This window comes from Rattus norvegicus, chromosome 6 (genome assembly GCF_036323735.1).
Source record: "Rattus norvegicus strain BN/NHsdMcwi chromosome 6, GRCr8, whole genome shotgun sequence".
Lineage (NCBI taxonomy): Eukaryota > Metazoa > Chordata > Mammalia > Rodentia > Muridae > Rattus > Rattus norvegicus.
In genome coordinates, this window is record NC_086024.1 from 94,683,868 (window position 1) to 94,709,377 (window position 25,510).

At 41.3% G+C, this 25,510-nt stretch overlaps 1 protein-coding gene and 1 long non-coding RNA gene across 4 annotated transcripts; one reads left to right on the top strand and one right to left on the bottom strand.

The window, feature by feature from the left end:
• Positions 1-3,681: 3,681 nt before the first annotated feature.
• Positions 3,682-12,840, bottom strand: LOC102551922 (uncharacterized). 2 transcript variants are annotated; one of them, XR_010052261.1, is made up of 2 exons: positions 12,618-12,840; positions 3,682-9,670 (listed from the first exon to the last, which is right to left on the bottom strand). It is a non-coding gene; the product is annotated as an uncharacterized LOC102551922 (long non-coding RNA). The 2 variants fall into 2 exon arrangements; XR_593062.4 differs by having other exon boundaries at positions 12,572-12,840.
• Positions 12,832-23,884, top strand: Tmx1 (thioredoxin-related transmembrane protein 1). Of its 2 annotated transcripts, none has more exons than NM_001024800.2 (8): positions 12,832-13,051; positions 15,697-15,812; positions 16,255-16,300; positions 18,422-18,550; positions 19,895-19,940; positions 20,026-20,127; positions 20,231-20,297; positions 21,804-23,884. In NM_001024800.2, the coding sequence occupies exons 1-8, from the start codon at positions 12,900-12,902 to the stop codon at positions 21,980-21,982; spliced, it is 837 nt and encodes a 278-aa protein (NP_001019971.1). In that variant the 5' UTR covers positions 12,832-12,899; the 3' UTR covers positions 21,983-23,884. The 2 variants fall into 2 exon arrangements, with proteins under 2 accessions (NP_001019971.1, XP_006240240.1); XM_006240178.5 differs by lacking the exon at positions 12,832-13,051 and adding an exon at positions 13,378-14,470.
• The last annotated feature ends 1,626 nt before the right edge of the window (positions 23,885-25,510 follow it).

Consider the following 25,510-nt stretch of genomic DNA (forward strand, 5'->3'; position numbering starts at 1 on the left):
TGTAGAGAGCTGGCTGACAGCCATGGAGACTGGCATGTCCCAGCAGGGTGAAAGGATGGTTGACCAGCCTAGGAGAGTGGAGAGATTGGCTTGGCTTCATGCTGAGGCAAAGCCTGAGAACCCAGAGAGCAGACGGTGCAGCTCCAGTGTGAGACTGGCAGGTGTGAGCCCCGGAGAAAGCTGGTGCTCCCATTCAAGCCCAAAGGCAGGAAAGAGTCTGTTTTCTACTTCAAAGGTCATCAGGCAGGAAGACATCTCTCCTCAGCAGCCATTTTGTTCTTGCTAGGCCATCAACTGACAGGATAAGGCCACACAACATGAAGGGCAATGATCTTCATCCAGTCGCTTAAGGATTAATCTCAAGAATAGAGACCTAGCTCAGGGGTGTAGAACATTTGCCTCCCATGTGTAAAGTGCTGGGTCCAATTTCCAGTGTGCTAAAAAAGAAGTACATTTAAGTACTTCTTAATCTCATTTAAGACACCCGTAATATCTAGCTATGAATCTGGATACCCATTAAGTTGGCTAAATAATCAATTGTCCCTCAGATGGCCTGTAGTGTCAAGTTCTGGATCTTTGCAGGAGTCTATTGTGCTTGGGCAATGAGGTAAGGGACATTAGTAGGAAAGCCCAGATTCCCACAAGCCTTGGATATATGTCTGGATTTTGATCTGTGGAACCTCTAAATGTCTCTACAAAGAAAATGAAATTATGACAGTGAAAATACCAGTGAGGACTTAAGCCATCTTTCACTACATACCTCCTAAGGACCTGTGTTAGTCAGGGTTCTCTAGAGTAACAAAACATATAGAATGAATCTCTTTCTGTGCTGTGTGTGTGTGTGTGTGTGTGTGTGTGCGTGCGCGCGCGCGCACACGCGCGCACACCAGGTTCTGTAGAATAACAGAACTTATAGAATGAATACACACACACACACACACACACACACACACACACACACACAGGGATTTGTTAAAAATTACTTACAGGCTACAGCCCAGGCAATCCAACACTGTCTGGCCAGGAACAGAAAGTTCACGAATCTATTAGTTAGTTGTTCAGTCCATAAGGCTAGATGCCTTCATCTAGTCAATCTTAAGAATACTCTCAAATCCTAAAGAAGTACGCTCTAACGCCAATAAAGGAATGCACTTGCTAGCCAGGCAAAGGCAAACAAGCGAAGAGCAAAAGCTTCTGTATCCAGGCTTCCGACAAAAGGCGGCCCAGATTAAAGGTGTGTCTTTCTGTCTCAAAAGCCCAGATTAGAAGTGGATCTTCCTACTTCAAATTAAGAACAAATTCCTCACAGGTGTGCCCTCCATTTCCAGATTTTAGCTAATTCCAGATGTAGTCAAGTTGACAACCAAGACATCAAAGGACCACAGATCTTTTAGTTTCCTAATATTATCTCAATCTGTACAATAACCCACAAAATATTTGCTATTGTTTTAGTTTAACTAATTTTACTCATAGAAAACTGAGACTCAGAGAAGTATCTTGAGGCTCTACCGCTAATAAGTGAAGAAAGACGAGTGTCATGCAAAGCTTTGCTAATATGTCTTTGGACGAGAACTGTTATTTAGGTTTTGATTGACTGTTCAGAAAATTGAGGTGTCCATGGAGGATGATCAGGATTGTTGAGATCTTTTGTCTGTCAGTGTGCACAAGGTGCTTGCTACATGACTCACCCTCTGGTTCCAGAAAGGGCGTGTGGTAGGATGAGGCAGATACAGTCTTAGGAGGGACTGCACTTTCTTTTAATTGCTCATACTTGTCCAGGAACATGGTGTTTGAACACCCCCCTTGAGGTTTCTGTGAATCTGGAGTTAATAAGTACACTGCATGGAGTGTGCATCCCATATACTAACTCCTGTTTGCCTCAGAACATTCCAAGACTACTTGCCCTAAGCCACAGGCTATTCTCAGTGAGAGACAGGATTCGAGGCAGTGCCGTCTCTCTTCAGGAACTGTGAGCACGTGGCCATGGCGTCATTCTCACTGCCTCTTAGCTCCACTAAGTGTGATTAGCACTGTCCCAGTCTCCTTGGACGACAGAGGAAATATGGAAAGGCTGCAGGTGGGAAGTTGTAGTGGGAAATACTAAAAAGGGGGCACTTCATGCTCATGGTACACATATACACATGGAGGCAAAACAGCATATTCACAACATAAAAACAAATAATCTAAAAGTAATTACTAAACTTGGGCTGGAGAGATAGCTCAGTGGTTAAGAACACTTGCTGTCCTTGCAGAGGACCTGAGTTCAGTTCCAAGCACCCACAGGGTGACTCAAAACCTCTGTAACTCCAGTTCCAGAGGATACTTTGCCCTCTTGTGCCCTCTGAGGACACTGCACACATATGGGTACAATACATACATGCAGGCAAAATGCTCATAATCATAAGATAAAAATATATCTTATAAATACTAAATTTTCCTAAAAATAGAAATAAGGTAGCTGTTAACAAGAGAATATTTCCAATAATTCTACATCTATGAGCTCCTTGTAGCCTTGGCATGCCTGGCTCTTACTATGTAGCACAGGCTAGCCCTGAACTCAAAGAGATCTGCTTGCCGCTGCTGCATCCCTGTGCTAGAACTAAAGGTGTGCACCACCAGCCTGTCTTACAAGGCACTTCTAACATAGATTTTAAGCATAGGGGTTATGGAAAAATAAAATGTATCTATGTGTGAGCATGGGCTCCTCAAAGGAAAGTCTCAATTGAGTGAGAGTCTTAGTTTTGGCCATTTGTACCATTTCGGTGATATCTCTAGAAGCTGCTAGGAGCTTTTTTCCTTTTCTCTTTCCTTTTGATAGTGAGATTATAGCATTGCTCCAGAGGTGTCTTGAACATATTTATAATTGAAAAGTAAAACCAGGAGCCAACAGGGCGGCACAAAGGGCTTACTCGGGACATGATTTTTAATGTCAACGGGGCTTCGGTTAAGATTCCTAGGAAACAGAAGGTGTACAGTGGGGAAGGGAGAAACATACTAAAAGTTGCTAACAGCGCTGGAAGTTTTGCTTTTTGGTTGGTCAGATGCTTCAAGCAGACTCCCGGGCAAACCATTCCTTTCTGTTTTCACCCCTAGTTCTCCTGTCTTTTTGTCTTGCCTAATATCAGGTCTGGTGGGAAGTTAACAGAAGACTTTGAGCTGCAAAATAACATAATCTGGCAGAAAGAAGCCTTCTGCACCATGAATGTACCCACTTCTTACAGAAAGTTTATACAATAGACTTCTTGATTCCATATAAAAGAGAAGGAAATGGATTAGAGAGCAAGTGAGAATACTGCTCCATCACACATGCATGCACTCACTCACGTATGCATCCATGCACCCACCCACCCACCCACGCACAGGACCTCACTACCAAGGTTTGTGCTGAGCGGGTTGCTACTCAGGAGGCTGAGGCAGTAGGACAAAGCAAGTTTGAGGCCAGCGAGAGTGAGTTCCAGGCCAGTGAGATCCCGTCTTAAAACAACAAATGGGGTAGCTGACCAGGCTCCAAAATGGCTCTCAGTGGACCTGGCGGTCCTCTCCTGTGGTGAGTAGGTCTAACCTATAAGGACAGAGAGCTGCTCCTGAGACAAGATCATAAAGTTTTAAAGTGAGTTTTTGAGTATGAGTATAGTCTAAAATAATGGCTGGAATGATGGGCAAAGAGCCAAATGGCCACGGCTTTACTTTTTTTCTTTTTCTTTTTTTTTTTAAATTTATTTATTTATATGTAAGTACACTGTCGCTGTCTTCAGACACACCAGTCGAGGGCATCAGATCTCATTACAGGTGGTTGTGAGCTACCATGTAGTTGCTGGGATTTGAACTCAGGACCTCTGGAAGAGCAGACAATGCTCTTAACCACTGAGCCATCTTTCCAGCCCTACGGCTCTGCTGATTACCAGCCACGTGACAGTTACTTTGGGAGGGGTCTTCCAGCATGGGTGAAGCTTTCAAATAACAGTTCCCTGATCAACATTTTGACATCATGAAACATTCTGATCTGGACCATGAGGATTAAGCCACTCCTGACTTTTACTGATAACACAGAAACTCAGCAATAATGTTAATTGTTGCTTAGTTCACTGGAGGTAATTGGTAGCATTGAAAAATAACTAATACATTATGCCTTTTTTAAAAAACCACAAAAAAATCCTATAAAAATGTTTTTTAAATTTAATTTGTGTGTGTAGATGATAACCTGCAGGTATGTCTGTGAAGCCATGGGTGTGCAGAGCCTACAGAGGCCAGGAGAGGGCATCAGATTCCATGAAACCAAAGGAACATAGGGGAACAGTTGCTTTTAAACATCATATAAGCCCTGGGAATTGAACCCAGGTCCTCTGGTAGAGCAGCCGGTGCTCTTAAGTGCTGAGCCATCTCTCCAGCCTAACACACTATAATTTTGTAAAAACAATTACCTCTGATTCTATTGGATCCAAACAGGATTTAGACTGGAAATATTAAAACTGAAAGTGTGATAACTTACTGTCTTGACTTCCCTTAAATAACTGGCCATTTTCTATAATTATTGAATTTTAAAAAGATAATGATGTGTAAATGGAACATGCTTATATGCATGAAGTTTATCCTTAAATGATAGTATGTAGATATAATTTTGTGGTATTTATTCAACTTCCCATTCTCAAGGGCAAGGTGTTTCCTTCAGACCTAGGAGGACTTGCGATCCCATTTCCGTGCTTGTCTAACTCAAGTGTCTCTTGCTGTCGTCTTGGCTCTGCATCACTTAAAATCATCTTCTTTCCCTCCGACCTTCTGCCTGGAACATTGCTGCTCCTGTCTGCACCTCAGTGCCTCAAACTCAGAATTTAAATTTGGTGTCTGTGGCCCTGGTTTTCATGGTGCCTTTTGCACAGTCCCAGGAACTTATTAAAATAACCCTGAGCTACAAGCCCTCTGCGACCTGCCTTGACTACTGTAGTAGTTAGTGAGCTATCTGATGGCCAGATCTTTCTTTACGAACTCTAAAGTGGGGATTCACATGAGAAAAGACTCTCTGAGCTGTCAGGATTTTCTCTAGGAAAATCACTAGGTTTCAATATTTTATGCATGAGTAAGAACACTGTAAAATATTTAATAAGCTTTTTACAAGTTAAATGTGAAAGCCAACCTCATAAATTTAGAATGACCCTGACTCGTGCCTTTCCCCTCACGTCTCAGTGGGAGAGGAGAACAATCAATTCATCTTCTCAGTCTTGGCTTAAAGGCCTGCGAGACTGTGATGTAGTTGCATCCTGTCGTGGTGACATCCAGCCAAGGCTTCTACAGCTGAGCTCCGCTTCCGGTTTCCTCCTGAAAACTCTTAGGTGTAAAACTCTTTCCCCTTGGATTATACAGACAAGGCAGTTTGCCACTCTGCTCATAGGGTCAAATAATGCCATAATTTATCTGGAATTGTAAGCACCTATCAAAAAGGTCATTATATACATGATGGGGAAAGTCCACATTTTTGGTTCATTTCTTGTGAAAAAAGACCTGGAGTCAGGTCCTAGAGTGCTCTGACACAGTTCCGACTCTTAAAGGAGACTATTATTCTAAGTATACAAGTAAACTAAGGATTCCAAACATGTCACTCAGATTCATCAGCTGTCATGCCTGACGGCTTTAGTGTCGGATCCTCTGTGCCCACAGGTTCCATATCTGTAGATTAAAACCATAGGCTAAAAATATTCCGGTGAGGCCTGGGGTGACTCAGTTGATACAGTGCTTGCTTGCTGAGCAAGCATGAGGACCCAAGTTCAGATCCCCCACATCTGTTTAAATGTTGGATGCAATGTGTGCTTCTGTAATCGTAGAGCTGGGGTGGCAGGGATGGGAGGCCTAGGAGACAGGAGGGCCAGTGAGCTCTAGTTTTAGTGAAAGACACCGACTCAAAGATACAAAAGGTGGAGAGAATGAGGAAGACACCTGACTTGGACCTTTTGAGCTCCACACATAACACCTGTGCACATGCACAACTGTGCACACAGACGTACACACGTGAACATGTACATATAACACACACATATGACTGAACTGAACACGAAAAGGTTTTTATCGTTATTTCTCACACTACCCAGTAATCGCTATTTACATACTTTTAAACTGTGTCACATGTTGTGAATAAACGGAAGGTAATTTAAATGTCTGGGAGGATGGACATAAAGCACATGCATATAAAATGTCATTTCATATCGGGAGCTTGATCGTCCAAGGATTGTGCTATTTTTTAGAGTCAGAATCAATTCTTCCATATGCCAATGGATAATTATTTTTTAATTTTAAAAACTTTTACACTTGATCTTAGCCAAAAGGCCGAGAAGCGATAATTTTAAAAACTTTTAAGATAAAATCAATTCACAGAATCTATAGTTATGATATATACAAATACATTGTCACACTGACTGAATGTGTGTATTCACATATACATGTAGATGTGGATATATATATTATACATTTATGTCTGTATTGTTAAAGACACAAAACTTCCATAGTTCTTATTTTTAATTCTTTTTATTTTAACTCATGCGGATGAGTGTATGCCATGAGTGTGAATGGATGCCATGAGTGTGCAGGTAGCCAGTGATGTCAGAAGGGGGTGTCAGCTCCCCTTGAGTTGGGCGACTATGAGCTGCCCAGTGAACTGGGAACTGACCTGGGACCTGAACTCCAGGTGCCTGGAAAGGCAGTCAGTGTTCTTAACCACAGAGTCACCTTTCCAGCCCCCATTCCTGCGTTTCTAAAACATTTGAGACCACTAACTCTTTGGGTTAAAGGTTTAATTGACCTATAGAATCTGGTAACGCCAATGACCTGTAGCTATCAAAGATGCACTGATGAACATGACAGACACAGTTCAATCAGGAGACACCATGTGAAGGAGACACCACCGTACAGGCAAATGTAAGATGCTATGATAAAGGTGAAGTCCAGTGTTCAGTGTGGGTGTACCAAGAATATGCTTACTCTAAAAATAAAAAATAACAAAGGTAAATCTAAAGGTAAAACAGCCAGCTATCAGTTTCCTGTATCTTCATATAGCTAGCTATTTGCCTAGGTAAATTAAATGCCAGCTAACAAGAACATGAGAAACTGTATTAAAATATTTGAATTTGGGGCTAGAGAGACAGTTCGGTGGATAAGAGCACTTGCCGTTCTTGCACGGGACCTAGCTCAGATCCCAGAATGTTTTGAGGAGACTTGCAACCACCTGATCCACCCTCCAGGGGGAAGCCCCTCTGCTGGCCTCTATGAGCATGCACATGCACACACATATACATGATAATAAAAATAAACCTTACAAAAATATACTTGAACTTTGAGAATAATGGAGAGCCTATTACTCATCCATTAAATAATTTTTGCAAGGAAATACTCAGCCTTGAGTTCTAGGAAGCCTTTTTTGGTTTCAGTTGGGAAATGAAAATGGATTTGATAGCTGAAGGCATGGAGTGGGGTTCTGTGCAAGCATGAAGGTACTGGGGCTAGCAAAAGTTTTCTCATGTTATAATGACGTAGTTCTGGACAGCATTGCAGATGGCTCTGCAGCCCCACTCCTCAGCAAAACAAGTATAGCTGGTTAGTTCTGAGCGTGCCCTAACAAAGTTCCAACACAGCCCACGTTTTCCAAACAACACACAATTTCCTTCCAGTCCTGCAGGCTGGAAATCTAAGGTCTAGTTAGGGTTACTATTGCTATAATGAAACACCAAAGCAACTCAGGGAGGGAAGGGGCTTTATGTGGCTTAGGTGTTCACTTCAGTGTATATCATTTAAGGAAGTCAGGACAGGAATTCAAACAGGAAAGGGACCTGGAGGCAGGAGCTGATGCAGAAGCCATGGAAGAGTGCTACTTACTGGCTTCCTTCATATAGCTTGCTCAGTCTGCTTTTTTATAAAATCCTGAACCATCAGCCCAGAGGTGGCACCACACACTGTGTACTGGGCCCTCCCACATCAATCCCTAAGGAAATCTCATCTAGGCTTGCCTACATCATGATGAGGGAGGCATTTTCTCAGTTGAGGCTCCCTTTTCTCAGATGACTATAAAAATAGCCAGCACAACGGTTCGATTTTTATTTATTTATTTTTTTTTTGAGAAATCTCCAAACTTGATTTCCACAATGGCTGTATTAATTCGCACCATCACCAGTGTGAATAAGGGTTCCGCTCACCAAACAGCTCTCTAACACTTGTTATTGGGTTTACTGACGAGAGCCATTCTGACTGGGGCAATGTGGTATCTCAGAGTAGTTTTAGTTTGTATTTCCCTGATGTCTAGAAGTATAGAACATTTAAAACAATAGGTACTGGCAATCTGTGTTTCTTTTTTTGAAAAGTTGTCTATTCAATTCACTTACCTATTTATTGTCAGTTTTATTTCCTTGGTATTTAATTTCTGCAGTTCTTTGTAGTCTGTCTGAGGCGTAGCTGGTGCAGATGATATCCCGTGCTGTGGGCTGTCTGTGCTGTGCTGACCATTTCCTTCGCTGAGCAGAAACTTGATTTTCATGTAAACCCATCTGCCGATGCTAGTTCCCGTGCTGTTGGTCCTCCATTAAAAGGGTTCTATATTCCCCTCTATCTGTGTTTTCTTCTAGAAGTTTCAGTGTTTCCGGCTTTACATTAAGATATTTAATCCAATTTAAATTGATTTTTGTATGAGGTGAAAAATACGAATCTAATTTCATTCTTCTGCAAGTAGGTATCAAATTTTGCCAGAACCATTTGTTGAATAGGCTTTTATCTAGTGTATGTTTTTTATTCCTTGTAAATAAATAAGTGGGCACAGCTTTCTTGTTTGACCTCTTTTCTACCCCATTGGTGCATCTGTCTGATCTTATGCCAGTATCATCTATCATCTAGGATTGCTTTGGCTGTTTTGGATCTCTCTCTCTCTCTCTCTCTCTCTCTCTCTCTCTGTGTGTGTGTGTGTGTGTGTGCGCGTGTGTGTCCATTCTCACAATATTAACTGCCAATCCAGGAGCATGAGATGCCTTTTCATAATCCAATATCTTGTGTAATTTCATTTTTAAATATCTTGATAATTTTTGTAAAGGTCCTTTATTTCTTTGCTTAGATATATTTCTAAATGCTTAATTGGGGCTGATTATTTTAAATGGAATATTGCCTCTGATTTCTATTCCTGGGAGTACAATGAAGGCTCTTCTTTTTTTTTTTTTTTAAACATGTATTTTGTATATGGTAACTTCACTGTATTTATTAGTTTTCTAGCAGACTCAATAGGGTCTTTTAAACAAGAATTGTGTCATCTGTAAATAGAGATGGGTTTATCTTCTTCCTGTCCTATTTTTTTTAATCCTGTTTATGCCTTTCTCTTGTCTAATTGCTATAACTAAGACTTCAAGCACTTATAGATAAGAGAGTGTGAACGTCCTTGTCCTGTTCCTGGTTTTAGAGAAAATGCTGTTTGTCTCCATGTTATAACATTGATTATAGGTTTATCGTACGTAGCCATTATTTTGAGGCTTGTTCCATCTGTTCCTAAAATCTCCAGAGGTTTGACGACATCCCTGTGTTGTGAGCTCCTTCCCGCCTGTGGATTCCCTTTGTCTTAGCACTTCTCTTGCTGTGGTGACACTCCATGACCAAAGGCACGCTGGGGACGAAAGCCTTTATTTGGCTTATATCTCCACATTGTGGTCCATCACTGAAAGAAGTCAGGACAGAAACTCAAACAAGGCAGGAACCTGGAGGCAGGAGCTGATGCAGAGGTCATGGAGGGGTGTTGCTTACTGGCTTTCGTAGTCTGCTTTCTTTTAGAAACCAGGACAACCAGGCCAGAGATGGCACCACCCATAAAGGGCTGGGCCTTCCTGTGATCTATCACTCCTTACAAAAAGGCTTACAACCAGATTGCCTGTAGGCATTTTCTTAACTGAGGCTTGACCATCTCACCTTAATTGTCTTCACTGTATCTCAGGTGGCTTCAGCTTGTGTTAAGGTGACATAAAACAATCCAGCATACCCCCCCCCCTTTTTTTAAAATTGAGGCCCCTGGATGACCTCATTTAAACTACCTCTTTAAAAACCCTATCTTTAGCTTGATGCCCCAGCATAGGGGAATGCCAGGGCAGTGAGGTGGGAATGGGTGGGTGGGTAGGGAAGCACCCTCACAGAAGCAAGGGGGAGGGGATGGGATAAGGGGTTTGCAGAGGAGAAACTGGGAAGGGGGATAACATTTGAAATGTAAATAAAGTAACCAATAAAATATTTAAAAAAAAAAACCAAAAAGATGTCACTGAGCTTTGTAGGGTTCTAAATGGGAACAGAAACAAGGGATATTTCATTTGACTTAGGTACTTTCTGTTGTGCAATTTTAAATAAAATGAATATAAGTTACTGGAACTCAAAAAAAAAAAAAAAGACCTTATCTTTAAATGCACTCTCAGTTCTGAATTACTGAGCATCAGGACTTCAGTGCATGAATTCCCAGAAACAGAACTGACCTGGGAACTACATAAACAAAAACTCACTAAAGGTTTCTGGAAATTGCAAACAATGAATGATGCTTTTGCTGCTGCTATTGTTGTTCCTTCAGTAGAACCGAGACCCTGGCATCCACCCCATCTCAAACTCCTGTTCTCTTATCACTTTCTTAGCCCAGGCCATTGTGGTGAAAACTCCACTGTAGGTGGGTGTGACCAAGAACACAGGGCTCCACCTCCTCTCCATTCCCAATCGAAAGACAGTGTCTGGTCAGGAGGGGAAGGTGACTGGCATCTTAATCTCTCCCAAGTCCAGGCCACAAGGACAGAATCTGTGATGCATTGCACACCACAGGCACAGTGAAGCTCTCGTTATGGCAGATGGAGACGTCTCCAGACGCCTCCTCAACCTTTTTGCCCATGTAATAGAGGCTATAGGCCATTAGAAGTAAGTCCAGAAAACCAGATCCTGCTGGTCTACACTGTGCAGAGAATGATGACTGAGGCTGCCTGTGCCCAGGAGAGTTAGTTCTGAACTCTTCCCAAAGTAATGGACTTTATTAAACAAGAGTACAGTCAAGCCTAAAGTCACTCTTTTATCTTTTTACCTTTTTTTTTTTTTTTTTTTGCCTAAAGTCACTCTTAAAAAAATTTTTTTCCCTTAAGAGCAAGATGCTAGTGCATAAGCCACTTAGTTCACCAGAGAGAACTAAGAAAGGAGACAATGAAGAATCATCTTGGGGTTAAAATAAATCTCAACCACTAACCTCAAAAACTATCTGCCAAAATTTATTAGACTTTGGAACAATTTATGCCCTGAGAATTAAAACAAAATAAAAACAAGCCATCTGTGAGCACTTCATGTAATATTACAGCTGGAAATAAGAAATGAGGCAGACACATCCCAAAAAGTGATAGCCAGTGAGCCCTGCTAAAACCACTACCATCACCCAGATTACCTGTGTACCCGCCCAGGGCTGTATTCTCTGAGAAACAGACTTCACTAGAATGGCCTTGCCAACTCACTAAACAATCAAACAAAATCAACAGAAGATGGAAGGCCACAAGGGGAATCACTATCCAGAATTGCGGACCTTAAAACCCTAGTTTCCAATAAGGTTTTGAGTTACACAAAGACAGGAAAATATAACCCTTCTACAGGAAGGCAAAGAGCATGCAGCAAAAGTTACTTATGAGAGGACCAAGAAATAACAAAGTCTTCCATTACGACTATGTTAGAGGAGATTCAAAGACTCATGCTTAAAGAGTTAAAGTAAGTCAATCACCAAGGACACACAAGATTCAATTAGTAAAGCAGGCAGGACAGAAAGTAGAAGCATGTTTGCAGAGGGCCAGGGTAAGGAGTGAATGGATGGACAGAAGGGGCTGGTGACTCCACATGAATAGGAAGATTTTTAAATTTGACTATGGTAACCATTGCCCATCTTGTGAATATACTAGGAACCACTGCATCATGTATCATGTAAAATTGTATGACATGTGAATTATATATTATTAATATTATGTTTAAAAACAAACACTAAGAACTCCAGAAAAAAAAAAAGATTATGGTCGACATCAATACCCAAATGATAGAAGGAAGAGACGGTGAACCCAACAGGTGGTTGATAAATTAGCAGTGTTGATTTGATTTGATCATCTCAAATGTAGTAGCATTCTCTTAAGAGTTTTTAAGGCAAGCAGCAGCACATTTCGGTCATAAAGAGATCCTTTGCCCTAAAACTAATAAAATCGATGCTGGAGAAAAACAAAACACGTCCTCAGAGGAACAAACCTACCCTGAGATGGATGGCCTAGCCACATTACGACAATAAAGCTGTACTGCTTAAACTATCTCTACGATGGAGGGTATGTATCTGCTGCTTACAACCACCCATCCCACTCTAAGCCTAGAAGCCTGGAGCTGCTGCAGCCATCTTGGCTTCTTCCGCGCACGCCTACTTTCCTTCTAAAGAGGCATCCCTCCACATCACCCCGAAATTGATTAGCACATGGCGTCGTGGGCCATCGGAATATTACAGGAGCAGTACATCCTACATTCAACTAAATGATGCTATTTTCAAAGGGGAACGTTACAGAGAAAACTGTCGTGGTGACCCTACTTGGCACTGGTGAGCACTACAGGGCCACTCATCTCGAACGCATCACCTTGATCCTTCCGCCTACCGCCCCTTTTAGCGCTTTTCGAGGGACCACAATGGGCAGCCTCCTTTTGCTCCTATGCACGGAAACAAAAGCACCTCCCTCTTCCCGTCTCCACCTTCCGCTAGGGGTCAGGACCCGGACATGCGCACTGAGTTGCTGGGGGGGGTGGGGCTCGCGCGCCTCGCAGGCTCGTTGTGCGCATGGGCGGAGCGGCCGCCAGAGCGGAAGTGGAGCTGCGGCGGGGCGGTGGGGCGGGAGCGCTCTGAGACTGGGCAAGTGGCTGACATGGCGCACTTGGGGCGTCTCCTGGTTCCCCTGGCAGCCCTGGTCCTGTTGCTCTGGGCGGTCCCTGGGGCTCACGGACGGCGGAGCAACGTGCGCGTCCTCACCGATGAGAACTGGACCTCATTGCTGGAAGGAGAGTGGATGATAGAATTGTGAGTGCGGGGCGGTTGTCTGGGTATCTGATGGTGGTGGCGGTGGCCTCCGCCGCCCCCTCCCTCAAGCTGCACACCTGACTGGCCCATCTTCCTCGGCCAGGTCTTGAGGTCCCAGCCTTCGCCGCCCCCAGCTCCAGGGTTGTTTCTTAACCGGGCGTATTACTTTTCTATCTAAGCGTACACCGAGCCTCGTCGTTGCTAAGCACTGTGGTGCGATTAAAGGATTACGTGCCACATCGAATTCTCTGGAACAGCCTGGCGGGTTTGAGGGTGGGATTGGGTGGGATGGAGGTCTTAGCTATGACTTTGATCTACCGCAGACATCTAGACTTTAAGTCTCCAAATTTTTACAAAAGATTATATTGAATAAAATATCGCTTTTAACCTGTCATTCGGAAATTGTTATATTTACCTATTTGTAATGCTTGAATTTTGAGCTCCTTTTTTTTTAATTTTGTGGATTAGTTATTTATTGTAAATGCCAAATAAATCGAAATGTATTTTAAAATATTTTATTTTATTTTCTCCTTGCCTACATTCATTTCTTTTGATATGAATCACATTTTTCCTTGGCGGTGCACGTTAGCAATTTAGAGAATGGCTTGAATTGTGACTTACAGGCCTGCGAATGGTATTGCGTATTTGTTGGTATGATTATTAATAGGCCCTTTAAAAAAACTCCAGTTCATCATTTACTATTCAAACAAGATCACTTATCTTGTGTGATGATTCTACTTCAATAATGTCCATTCTGCTGCTGTAGGAAATAAACTACCATTGGCTTTTGTTTTAGATGATAAATGGAATGGTTAGTTGACAGTGTTACTGGTGGCTAGCGTTATTGATCTGGCGGAAGCACCACTATTGAATGTTCATTGTTTCCTGGACACTACTCAGTACCTTTGTACACATTTTTTGGTAATTATTCTCCATATTCCTTATAGTAGTTAACCACTCCCATCCCCTGCTTTACAGATTGGCCTGTTCAGATGTCATAGTAGCTTTGTTGGAATTCAAGAGTAAATATATGCAGGCACTGTTGTTAGCAACCCCTCAGCAAGATTCTGGTGTTTTTCCATATTGTAGTTTATGTTTAGGGCCTCACGCTGAGGAGAAGATGGAAGTGAACGTCCTCAAGAAAGAACCCAGACGAGATCCATGATACCTGAGTCATAAAACAAAAGGAAATGTGGAAGCGTTTTTTATGGAGACTGTGACAGGGAAGACGCTCAGTGTTCTGGCAGTCAGTTTCCAGCAGAGGAACACTAACCAGTGCTGTTTGTTTTCAGTCATTGTCATGAATAGCAGTGTTAAAGCAGTAGTGATTATAAATTCATATGTAAAATATAGTCCAAGATTGCAGGAAGATACCTTTAAGCATTTTTTGTTACATTGTAAATGTAATATCCACAAAAGGTATGAAAGGGAATTAAAGCTACCACAACACTGAAAATGAGATAAAAACATCCATCTGAAATATGGATCTTGTTCTTCCCTTTTTCCTTGGCTAAAATTTGGGAGTTTTAAAGAACCTCGGGGGGGGGGGGGTACTGGAAGGGGTCAGTGATTAATTAAGAGGGGGGGAAGCTCTTAAAAAGCACTAAGAAACTGCACACTTGATAGTCATAATAGTCTACCCTTAATTACAAGTGAATTATTCTCTGTAAGTTCACTTCTGATAAGCTTTATTACAGAGCTGTTTTCATGGTACTTTTACTGTTTGACTTTTGTATGTAACACTGGTTTGCTGTATTTACATGCCTCTCTTAGAAACTTAATTTTCCTAAAACAGTTCATGAAAATGTGAGATCACAGTTTTTTAATATGTGTAGGCTTCGTTCCTCCTGGTTCTATAAACGGAAGCAAATTACAATGTGCAGTGAAATGGAAAAACAAAATTGTAAGGAAAACCTTGAAACTGGAATGATAGCTTCAGAGATGTGTTTTGAGTACTGGTGTCCTTGGCTGTTGGTGACAGGGTGCTGGCCAGTAGAGTTTTGTCCACTCTGCTCAGTATCTGTGCCAGGGTTAGGTTTAAGGTATATTTGTACATAAGAATGTAGTCTCCAGCTTGGTTTACTGTGAATAACTTGCCTTCCTGGGTCATTCTTCTCAGTAGTGATTGTGTACTGGTTGCAACTTGTAGAGCCCAGGTACTTCCTATTTTCCAATACTTTGCTATGACCCTGCTTGTACAATTAGCTTAATTTGGTGAACTTAAACAAAACTTTTTGGTTGCCATGTTTTAATTGAAAAAATCTAAAGGTTTGAAAAGAGCTACTCATGTTAGAAAGCTCCCGTGTGTGTGTTTAAGAATGCATTCTCAGGCTTGCTTCAGCTTATCAGCTGAGCTCTCCCATTTCTTGATGTTCACCTTGTCAGGTTCCTACTTTCAATTTTTTCATTTGCATAAAATTACCCAGTTTGTCTCCTCGTTCAACCCAAGATCACACTCTGTAACCCATGCTGGGTTTTCTCAGAGTCCTCCTGCCTCAGCATCCTAAATTGGTTTTACAGGTGTGAGGCACCCCACATAGGTCATTTTCTATGTCATAAATAGAAACTTCCTGGAAAAGTGTGGTTCAAATGCTCTCTCAGTTAGGTCATTAAAGTCCCTTTAAAATGTTAACGGTGTTTTGTAGTTATGCTCCCTGGTGCCCTGCGTGTCAGAATCTTCAGCCAGAATGGGAAAGCTTTGCTGAGTGGGGAGAAGATCTGGAGGTTAAAGTTGCAAAAGTGGACGTCACAGAGCAGACAGGTATCACAGCTCTGGCTGGTTCTCTTTCCTTGCTAATGCTGTTTATCGAATTTTGACATATGGTGAATGATATGTGTCAAGACTCAGTTTTTTTTTTTTTTTTTTTTTTTAGCAACAAAGCTACCTTTGTTCTTGAATGGTTTAAGAAGTCCTTAAGATTGTTTTTACTTGGCTGGTCACTACTAGTCAAGTACTGTGGTAATACTAATGCCTCAGCTACTTAATTATTCACAAATAACTTCAGTATTTAGGCTTCATAAACTTGAGCTGACTTACGTACATTAATGTGTCTTTAAAGTTGCTTTAGCAACTAATTCACGTTTTCAGTGTTGATTATGTTTGTGTGTTTTCTTGTTCTTATTAGCATTTAAATAATGTAGAGTCAACTTTTAAGTAAGCAGTTGTCCCTAATAATCTGTTGTTTGCTCCTTGTCATCTGTAGGGCTGAGTGGACGGTTTATCATAACTGCTCTTCCTTCTATTTACCAGTAAGTATTTGGAGGTTCTTGGTCATGAAGAGGGTTAGATCACAGTGTACTGAGAGCAGTAGGCCTCTAACTCACATTATGTTTGAAGAGCTGAGGTGATCTCATTATACTTAGCAAGGACTTGAGAGCTTGATTTGGTTTTAGTTAGTGGCACATTGAGTCTTATAAATAACAGTAGATATATAAAACACTCCTTTTTTTTTTTGGAGATCTATCATTTCTTTAGACAGTTCTCATGATTGGTATGGTCCTCTTCAGTGTAGTCAATAACTGTTAGCCCACCGTCCTGATGAGTCCTGTAGAAAACTGGGTGATGGGGAGAAGCCACAGTTGGTCAGAGCAGTTCCTGGAGAACATGAGTTTTAAATGAAACCCCAGGACTAGGTAGAATTCTCAAGAATGCAAAGGTAAATGTTCTTTCCTGAGTAATCTAAAACACTGTCGGAGTGCGGGTTATACAGCTTGGGGGTGACACTGAGTGGCCGTGAGTTCAGTGAACAAATCTTGGCCCTACCACTTGGTGTTTCCCAAACTACACTAGAGGGAGACAATCTCTTTTTACTGACCTCTGCGTCAGTGTGATTAGCTGGTGACTAAGTACCAGGAAGTACATATTTCATTTAAAATTACAGCAGCAAACTAAATCTTCCCCTTTTTATGATCTTTTTTTTTTAAACTTAAAACTTATTCCTGCTTCATATGTGAAATCAACAAGATTGGCAAGTAAAACTAGAGGTGAAAAGGGGGATAGTACAGCAGACATCAAAGAAACTCAGAGAATCATAGGGACAGTCTTAAAAATCTGTACACCATCAAACAGTAAAAGAACTGGATGAATTTCTTGATATATCCAGTGTAGTAATTAAATCTCCCAATGGACAAAAGTTCGGGGCCAGATAGATTTAGTCCAGAATTCTACCTGACCTAAAAAAGAATTAACACCAATACTTCTTAAATTATTCCACAATATTGAAGGGGCATGTCCCAGTTCTTTTTATAAGGCTACATTACTCTACTACCAAAACCACACAAAGAACCAAGAAAGTAAAGTATAGACCAATAATATCCTTTATGGGTATGATGCAAAAATTTGTAATACTTTATGGGTATGATGCAAAAATACTTGCAAACTGAATTCAAGAACACATCAGAAAGATTATCATGATCATGTTGGCTTCTTCCCAGAGATCCAGGAATGGTTCAACATTGTAAATCAGGGAACATAATCTATTACATAAAAAAACAAAAACCACATCATTGTCTCATTAGATGCAGGAAAGGCTTTTAACAAAATTCTATACCCCTTCACGATAAAAGCTCTGGAGAGACTAGGGATGAAAGGGACATAACTCAGCATAATTGCAAATTATAGCAAGCCCACAGCCAGCATCAACTTAAACAGAGAGAACTGCAAGCATTTCCTCTAAAATAATTAGGAAAAAGACAAAGGTGCTCACTCCCTCCATACCTATTCAGTATAGCTGTTGAAGTCTTAGCTTGAGGAATAGGACAACTGAAGGAGATCAAGGGGATACATACAGGAAAGGAAGAGGTCAAAGTGTCTTGAAGATGATACGGCTATACAGAAAAGACCCCAGAAATTCCACCAAGAAACCTCTATAGCTGATAAATACTTTAGTGAAGTAAGCAAAATACACCATTAACACACAAAAATCAGCAGCCTTCCTATAAACAAGTGGCAGACTGAGAAAGTCAGGGAAACTCACTGTAGCCTCTTGGGTAAGTGACTTACCTAATAAAAGCTTGAAGACAAGTCTGCTGCCTTTGCTTCGTCCACCTTCACACTCTGAACATAGGGCGTTCTGTACTAGATGTGAATTCTCTCAGCCTCCAAAGTGTCAGTAGTGCCCTACATCAAGGTAAGAATCCTTTACCCACAGCAAGACTGTGACTGAAATGATTTGTAAGTTTATTATTTGAAAGAATAAAATCTTAAAGCTTCTGGTTTTATATGTTTGGGGCTCTGATGCCATCAGTACATAATACTGTATTCTGGTTCTTGGCTAGATTTTTTTGAAGATTAGGATTGACTGTAAAATGAAGCAGTGGTTGAACACAATTATTTTTTGCTGCCAGTTAATATTTAGTTCTGATCTTTAGTTGTAAAGATGGTGAATTTAGGCGCTATCTGGGCCCAAGAACTAAGAAAGACTTCATAAACTTCATAAGTGAGAAAGAATGGAAGAACGTTGAACCTGTATCATCATGGTTTGGTCCAAGCTCTGTTCTGTAAGTATGAGGACTGTAAGTAAAGCAGGCATGCTGTTTCTTGGATTTGTATGCTATGCATATTCAGATGTGTTTACTGTGATCATTATAAGATACTTTTATTCATGTGAGCTAGGAGTAGGCATTTTGTAGGATCTCATAAAATATGGTTTTCAGACTATTTTAGCTTTGATTTGGTTAAATGTATCATTGAGAACTTGATTCTTTAGAAACTGAGCAGTTCTAGGTAAGAAAGGCTACTGCTTGATCCTAATTTTAATCGGAGTAAGAGTATTCAGTCATGCGCTTTCACTGTTAATGTGGAGTAACTGTCAGTGGCTACTCCTGATGACTTGTATGAATACAGTAGTGTGTCTGACAATGACTAATGATGTGAGCTTACAGCTAGGAGGTAGATACATTCGCCATGGCAGTTAGGCTTGAGAATGGCAGGCATGTTTCCTTGAATCCAGTATGCCAGGTTCAGAAACCTGGCAGGTAGACTTTGCCAAGACTCTCATGGTCCCATTTTGGTGTGACTAAATTACTCCTGACCTTCCCCATATTTGCCATCAGAAGATGGAGAGTTGGGATACTAACTGTAAGAACATTGAGCTCCTGTGGATTCTGGGAATGGGGAGAAATCAGCCCTTGTATGTGGAACTAGAAGTGCAGCCTTCCCTTTGTGTCACTGGACGCAGAACAGTGAGGTTTTTACATTTCAGTTCCACTGTTGTTTGTGACAAGTTCTTGCTGGAGAGCCTACATTGAACTTTTGATTCTCCTGCCCTGGCCTCCTGGTTACATTGTGAACCACCACACCTGCTTGGCCTTTAAACGGCACAAGCAACACGATGAGTGCTTTTCTGGGTGAACTTAAGCAGCAATCCAGTGAGCTGCTCTTGGCACTCTAGTAGAGGAATTGGTTGCTTTAGTGCACACCTCTTGAATCCAGTACAGCAGGTTATCCCTTTTTCATCAGTAGACTGAGCGGGCTACTCCGAGTTCAGCAAGGCTGCTCTACTCATCCTAGTAGTTTGGCAGTCGGGTTGGGTGAAGCTAACTCTGGGCTTTTGTGTGAAGAAGCTCTAGGCAGCACCAATTGTATATGTTACAGGAAGCTTGTTATAAGCCCAACAAACATTATTATTATTTATTTAGCTTTAAAGCAAAACAAAAACCATCAAACCACTTACATTTAACAGTGTGAAAGTAGTTAATTTTCTTTATGTGATGTGTGTGTTCATTTTCCTTATGTTATTTCTGCAAGAAAGTCCTGTCTGTGGAGAGGCTGACTAGAAAGCGCAGTGTGTAGGTATGGGCAAGCTGTGTATCTCTGCTGAGTTTTCCATTCCTCTTTTTTAGGATGACCACTATGTCAGCACTTTTTCAGCTCTCTGTGTACATCAGGGTATGGATTAAGCTTTTCCTGTCTTAACCATTTCTAACACTTGTTTTTAATGGGCATGGTTTTAGCTTGTTTCTCTCTATTGCAGACTAGCCACAGCTATTTTGTTCATGACCTTGGAATCCCGGCATGGGGCTCATACTTGGTTTTTGCTTTCGCAACAGTGCTCTCAGGACTCCTGCTGGGACTCGTAAGTATTCATGTTAAAGCACTAAGAAAAATCGTGAGCGCACGATGACATTGTTGTTAGTCGTGCTGCATGTCGCTCACTTAGATTTCCGCTTGCTCTGCAGTGTATGATATTTGTAGCAGATTGCCTTTGCCCTTCAAAGAGGCGCAGACCACAGCAACAGCCTACAAGTAAGTCGGTGTGTGTATGTGCATGTGTGGGACTGGGGCTTGGTTTGGGGATGTATGCGTGCTAGGCAACACACCATTGTGCTACACCCCCTCTACAGCCAACATCTGGAGTGGTTTTCACTTCCGTAAGTACAGTCACCAGCTGCTTGAACCTAGATTATTAAATGTGAGGGATGATCCTGCTCAGCTGAGGCATGAGGGGAAGGGGAGAGGAGAGAAGTATTTCATGAAAATGATAACTCTGGATCTCAGAACAGTTATACTTCAGAGAATTTTATATTTCATGTGGCTTGTAGGCATTGAGAGTTTCTTTGTACTCAACTGATTTCCTTTTTTTTTCCTGGTAGTATAGTAGGAAAAGCTGATTAGGGGTCAGTTGGTGTGGATGGTGGGCTATTCTATAAAATTAGTCTACATAATAGAAATAGTTATTCCTTACTAATAATATAACTTTCTGCCACTGTTTAGTTCACTGCTCCTTTGACTTGGTGTGTACTGAACTCTTCTCTATTGATGTACGGTGAACATAGAAGGCCATGGTTCATAATCCTAGAGTTGAGGAAATTCTGGTGTATTCCATGTGTATACAGCTTGCTTCTTGACACTCTCTAGTTTGCACACATGGGTTTTGTTTGTGATGGGCTGTCTTGTGTATACAGAAGTTGTATAATGCTGACTGGTCAGCAGTGCTCCACTGTAGCCGTAGTTCTGTCCCTGTCAGGTGTGACACCCCAAAGTGTCTCCAGACATTATTTGGTGTTCTTTGAGGGGACAGAATCATTCTGGGTAAGCAACTGCTGTTGTAAACTGTAGTACTCACTGAAATCCCGTAGGTATGACATAGGACAGGAGTAAGTGCCAGTATGAAGAGGCATGCCAGGTTGTCAGCATTGCGTTTCCTCCCATGGCTTGCAGTGTTTTCTAGCCCTCCCTGTAATGGCGGGTTGCCTAGGATTGGAGCAGTTTAGGGTACTGCATACCGTAAGCCACCTGGTCCAGTCCTCATTCTGTACCTATCTCTTTAACACATTGTGCTTTGAAACTTAATTAGCATTGAGCCCTCTAAAAAGCAGAAAGGCTGTACTTGGGTGTGTGTTTGAGGTTTTTCTATTTATTTCTTGCACTTACACCCTAGTAAATTACGTAGGTGAGGTTGGGGAAGGAGAAAACATCTGGGCAAGAATGCAGCTTTTATAAATATGTGATTATTGTTTCTCTCAGAGCTTCAGACAGATTAGTACTGAAGTTTTAGTATACTCATGGGCTGAAAAATTATGTTGTTACAAGATGGTTCTGTTTAATGCAGTGTATTTTATCTTCTATGTTCACTGCATTGACATTGATTCATTAATGTTGGGTTAGGTAATTGATTCTTTGTTTAATAAATACCCGCTTTATTCTGTTTGAAAATCTAAATATAAATGTCAGGACTTATTATCCTTGTACCTTAGTTTTACTCTCAAGCAAACTTAGTTCATTAACTAAAGTACGTTTCTGATCTTTAAGAAAAACCATCACCAGAATTTTCTCAACCTCTGAAGAAAGTGGAGGAAGAACAAGAGGCTGATGAAGAAGACGTTTCGGAAGAGGAGACAGAAAATAGAGAGGGAGAGAGCAAAGACACTCCTCAGAGTGGCCTAAGACAGCGCTGCGTGGGCCCGTCATCGGCCACAGACAAATCCTAAGTTTTACACATATCTTAATACTATGATTTTGGCAGAACTGAAGATTGGTGATGATCTCTGTTGCAAACTGAACTTGACTTGCTGTATATACAGTTTATAGGTTGTCGCTAGGTTGGACAGTTTTCATTCAGGAAATAAAAGCAGTTAGACATAACAGTTTGAAAGATGATTTAAGAATATTATGATGGTTTAAAGTTGTTTAATTTCAGAAGAGCCTGGTGCCAAGCACTGAGACTTGTGTTTATATTTAATAATCTATTTTGTGTGCGACTCAAAACTGCCTTTCCCAAGATTTGCATTACTGGGGTATTTAAGAAAATCACCGTAGAGAGAAGGATTTCTCATTTCACAGCATTTTCTCAGTTTCACTGTGTGAAAAAGGATCATATTTCCCATAAGTGGGAGCATTGCCCATGTTTCCAGACGTGTACTTCATGATAGCGCTACGCTTTGGTAGAGTCCATAGCTTCCTCACAGATTTTGGATTATACAGCTAACAAAACTACCTTACCTTATAGCTTTCATTTCCACACATTACATTTAGGATATGCTGCTGACTTAAGAAGTTTTTATAAGTCTATGGCATTGTGTTAATTCTTAAGGTCGATGCCTGTTTTGGTCTCGTGTTCACTGTATGATTTTTATTTGCCATGTGTTTTTAAAGTTGGAAAAAATTAACAATATCACTGTTTGTTTACTGTGGGTAAACAGAACTTTTCTATCCTTTTAAGTTGAAGTTTACGGAGAGAACCATCAAACTGAACTGTTTACTTGAAAATGTACAAATTTGGCTATACATTCCAGATTTTAAATTATTATTAAATGGTCTTGACGTTTTCTTTTCTCTTTTTAATGCGAAGATGAAATTTTCTGATTTTTAAAATTTGATGTGGAAAAGCTTTGGTATTTTATATTTTGGAAATTCAGAGCTTAATTTGATGTAAAATGAAGTCTGCATTCTACTCAAGAAATATCTACTACTATGTGATTTTACTGTATCTCTGTCCTCTACAGGTTCTTGATGAATTTTATAGTCAGGATATTGCTTTGTGTTTGAAAATCGTAACACTGTTATGTTTTAAAGACAAATTTCATATTGTATTGTTCTTGACTGCTAGTACTGTGCATCTCACAAGTGGAGATCAGGTCAGCAAGATGACTACATGGATTTCATCTTACAGAAAGGGAAGGGTGTCGTCGGGGATTGTCTGATGTCTGGAAGGGGAAAACAGACTAAATTCTTCATGAGTCATCCAGCCTTTGTGGAATAGATGGTGTCTGTGATGCTCCCTCCCCTTACGTTCTCTGTGTGAATTCCTTAGACTCGCAGAACTGTGATGTGTGACAGCTTCCTTTAGGCCTCTCCTTTACAGTATTAAATGTTCTGCTGTCAGTTATGTAGTTTGTGGTGGCTTAGAAAAACATTCTAAGCACAAAATAAATGTTTCTAAGCACTTCAGTGATGGTGAAGAGAAGTATGATTTCTGTTGGTTTCTTTTCAGAGTCTGTAACCCAGGCTGGCCTCCAGCACTGTATAGCCAAGAGTGATAGAACCAATGGTCCTCCACCCCTATTAGCCGGAGGGTAGGACTGTGGGCGTGCACCATCCCTGAGTGCCCTCCTGCATGCCGGGCAAGCATGAGCTCAGTCTCTAGCCCAGCAGTGATAGTAAGCAGGTTCCGTTCTTAACCACTTACCCCTCAGCAGTGCTCTGGGACATGGGGTAGGGCCACCACCTGCGTGCTTCCTGTGGTCCCAGATGACTAGTCTTGTCAATCATTTCAGGAGAACAATGCTCTGTAGTCAACATTTTGTTCTTAGTGTTTCTGTTGTTCTCTAACATTGGTAAGTTTTTAACTAGAAAATGCTTTATTACAGAAAAATAAAAGTATACTGAATTAAGGTGTGGTATTCTCATAAGCATATTGTATAATTCTTGAAGATTGTCACAGTAGACTTCTGAAGAATTTTGTTTTGATACCACCAGTGTACAGAACCCCATAGGTTAACTTATGAGTGATTGTGAAATGAGCAATGTACAAGTAGCAGAGTGGGAAATTCTGGCCCATCCACACGTATCCCACGCCACCAACGTACTGCAAAACCTGGTCTCTATGGAACACGTAGTGTTCTGCCATGCACCGTTCAATGGCTGTCCAGCAAGACTGGTTCAGAGACGTGAGTGCAGGCTCATCTCAGAGCTGCCTGCGCGTGCTCAGCATGCCTGTTGCAGCTTTGGTAAATGTTTCAGTGTGAGCATTGCAACTTCCATGTAACCCAGGCAAGCATCTTTCAAAAGAACAGTTTGGGGTAACAACAGAAGTAGGTAGAATGTGGATCCAATTCTGATTAGTCCTGTCTTTTTGTCATGGAGAACTGAAACTTGAGGGACCCATTGTGGGGTGTGTGTGAGAGTGTGTGTGTGTCTTATGTGTATGAGTGTGTGGTATGTGTATGTGTGTGTCTGTGTATGTTAGGTGGTTACAACATAAGGTTGCAGTAAATTGTGCTTTTGAAAATCGGTTTTTTCTTGTCAATGTGTTGGCTTTTTTTCCACATCGTGTTGTTAGCTTTTACAAATTAAAATGATGTCTGATGCCCAGTGGTTAAGAGCCTTGCAGAGGACCAGAGTTTGTTTCCTACGTTGGTCAGCTCAAAGCTGCCTGTAATTGCAGCCCCAGGAAAGGCAACACCACCATTCATCATGGGCACCAGCACCTCATGTACACGTAATGAAAAATAATAAAGTATTAAAAATCTTTAAAGTTCTTTAAAATCTCAACTTTATTATATAATGAAGCAATTTAAAGACTTTAAAGGTATATTCAGAAAAACCAGGCTGTTTTAAGAAAGCTGTATTTCCTTACAAGAAAGTTTCCTGGGTTTGAAAAAAAAAGCCCCATTTCATAAACATTGCAAAGAAAGCTAATGGAGGTGGTCAGGGGGTAAAATGCAAACATTTATATCTTCGTTGACAGTCTTCATATTGTTGGAATGTCACACGGATAATGACTACTTTGGATCCCTATAAAATGGTTTCTATTCACTCAGCTTGCCTAGAGAGCAAGCAAAACTGCTTTTGGGTGCTGTCTTGTGGTTTAATTTTCTGCCTTAGTAACAGGAGTTGAGGTACTGCTGCGGTGGTGAGGTCTTTACTGACTTCCCTTATCTCTTGCCTGTCATTATTAGACCGTCTTTTGTGAGGAAGGCCCCTGAGGAATTAGGGCTAGAGACCCCACACTGTATGCTTTGTGTGCTGACGGTGGGGACTGGAGGGTGAAGAGAACTGTAGCACCTCTACGTGGGTGTCACAGTAACCAACCTGGCTGCCACATAGTTCCTCAAGGCACACTAAGCTAAAGTCATGTACGCACATGAATGCCGAGGCTGAAGAACTCGGAAATTACTCTCCCCATAGCTCAGCCTTACTCTTCGGAACCGGGAGGTACAGTTGATAAGAATGGCAGATGCACTGAAGATCCCAGGTCTGCCTTGCCAGGTTGGGATTTCAGTAGCCATGAGCCCACC

Bases quoted from the DNA above. Each gene is read 5' to 3' on its own strand.
- Tmx1 (XM_006240178.5), top strand. From the start codon at position 14,259: ATGGAGACTGTGACAGGGAAGACGCTCAGTGTTCTGGCAGTCAGTTTC. The intron at 15,813-16,254 runs GTATCACAGCTC...TGTCATCTGTAG, and splicing joins GGACGTCACAGAGCAGACAG to GGCTGAGTGGACGGTTTATC. The intron at 19,941-20,025 runs GTATGGATTAAG...TCTCTATTGCAG, and splicing joins AGCTCTCTGTGTACATCAGG to ACTAGCCACAGCTATTTTGT.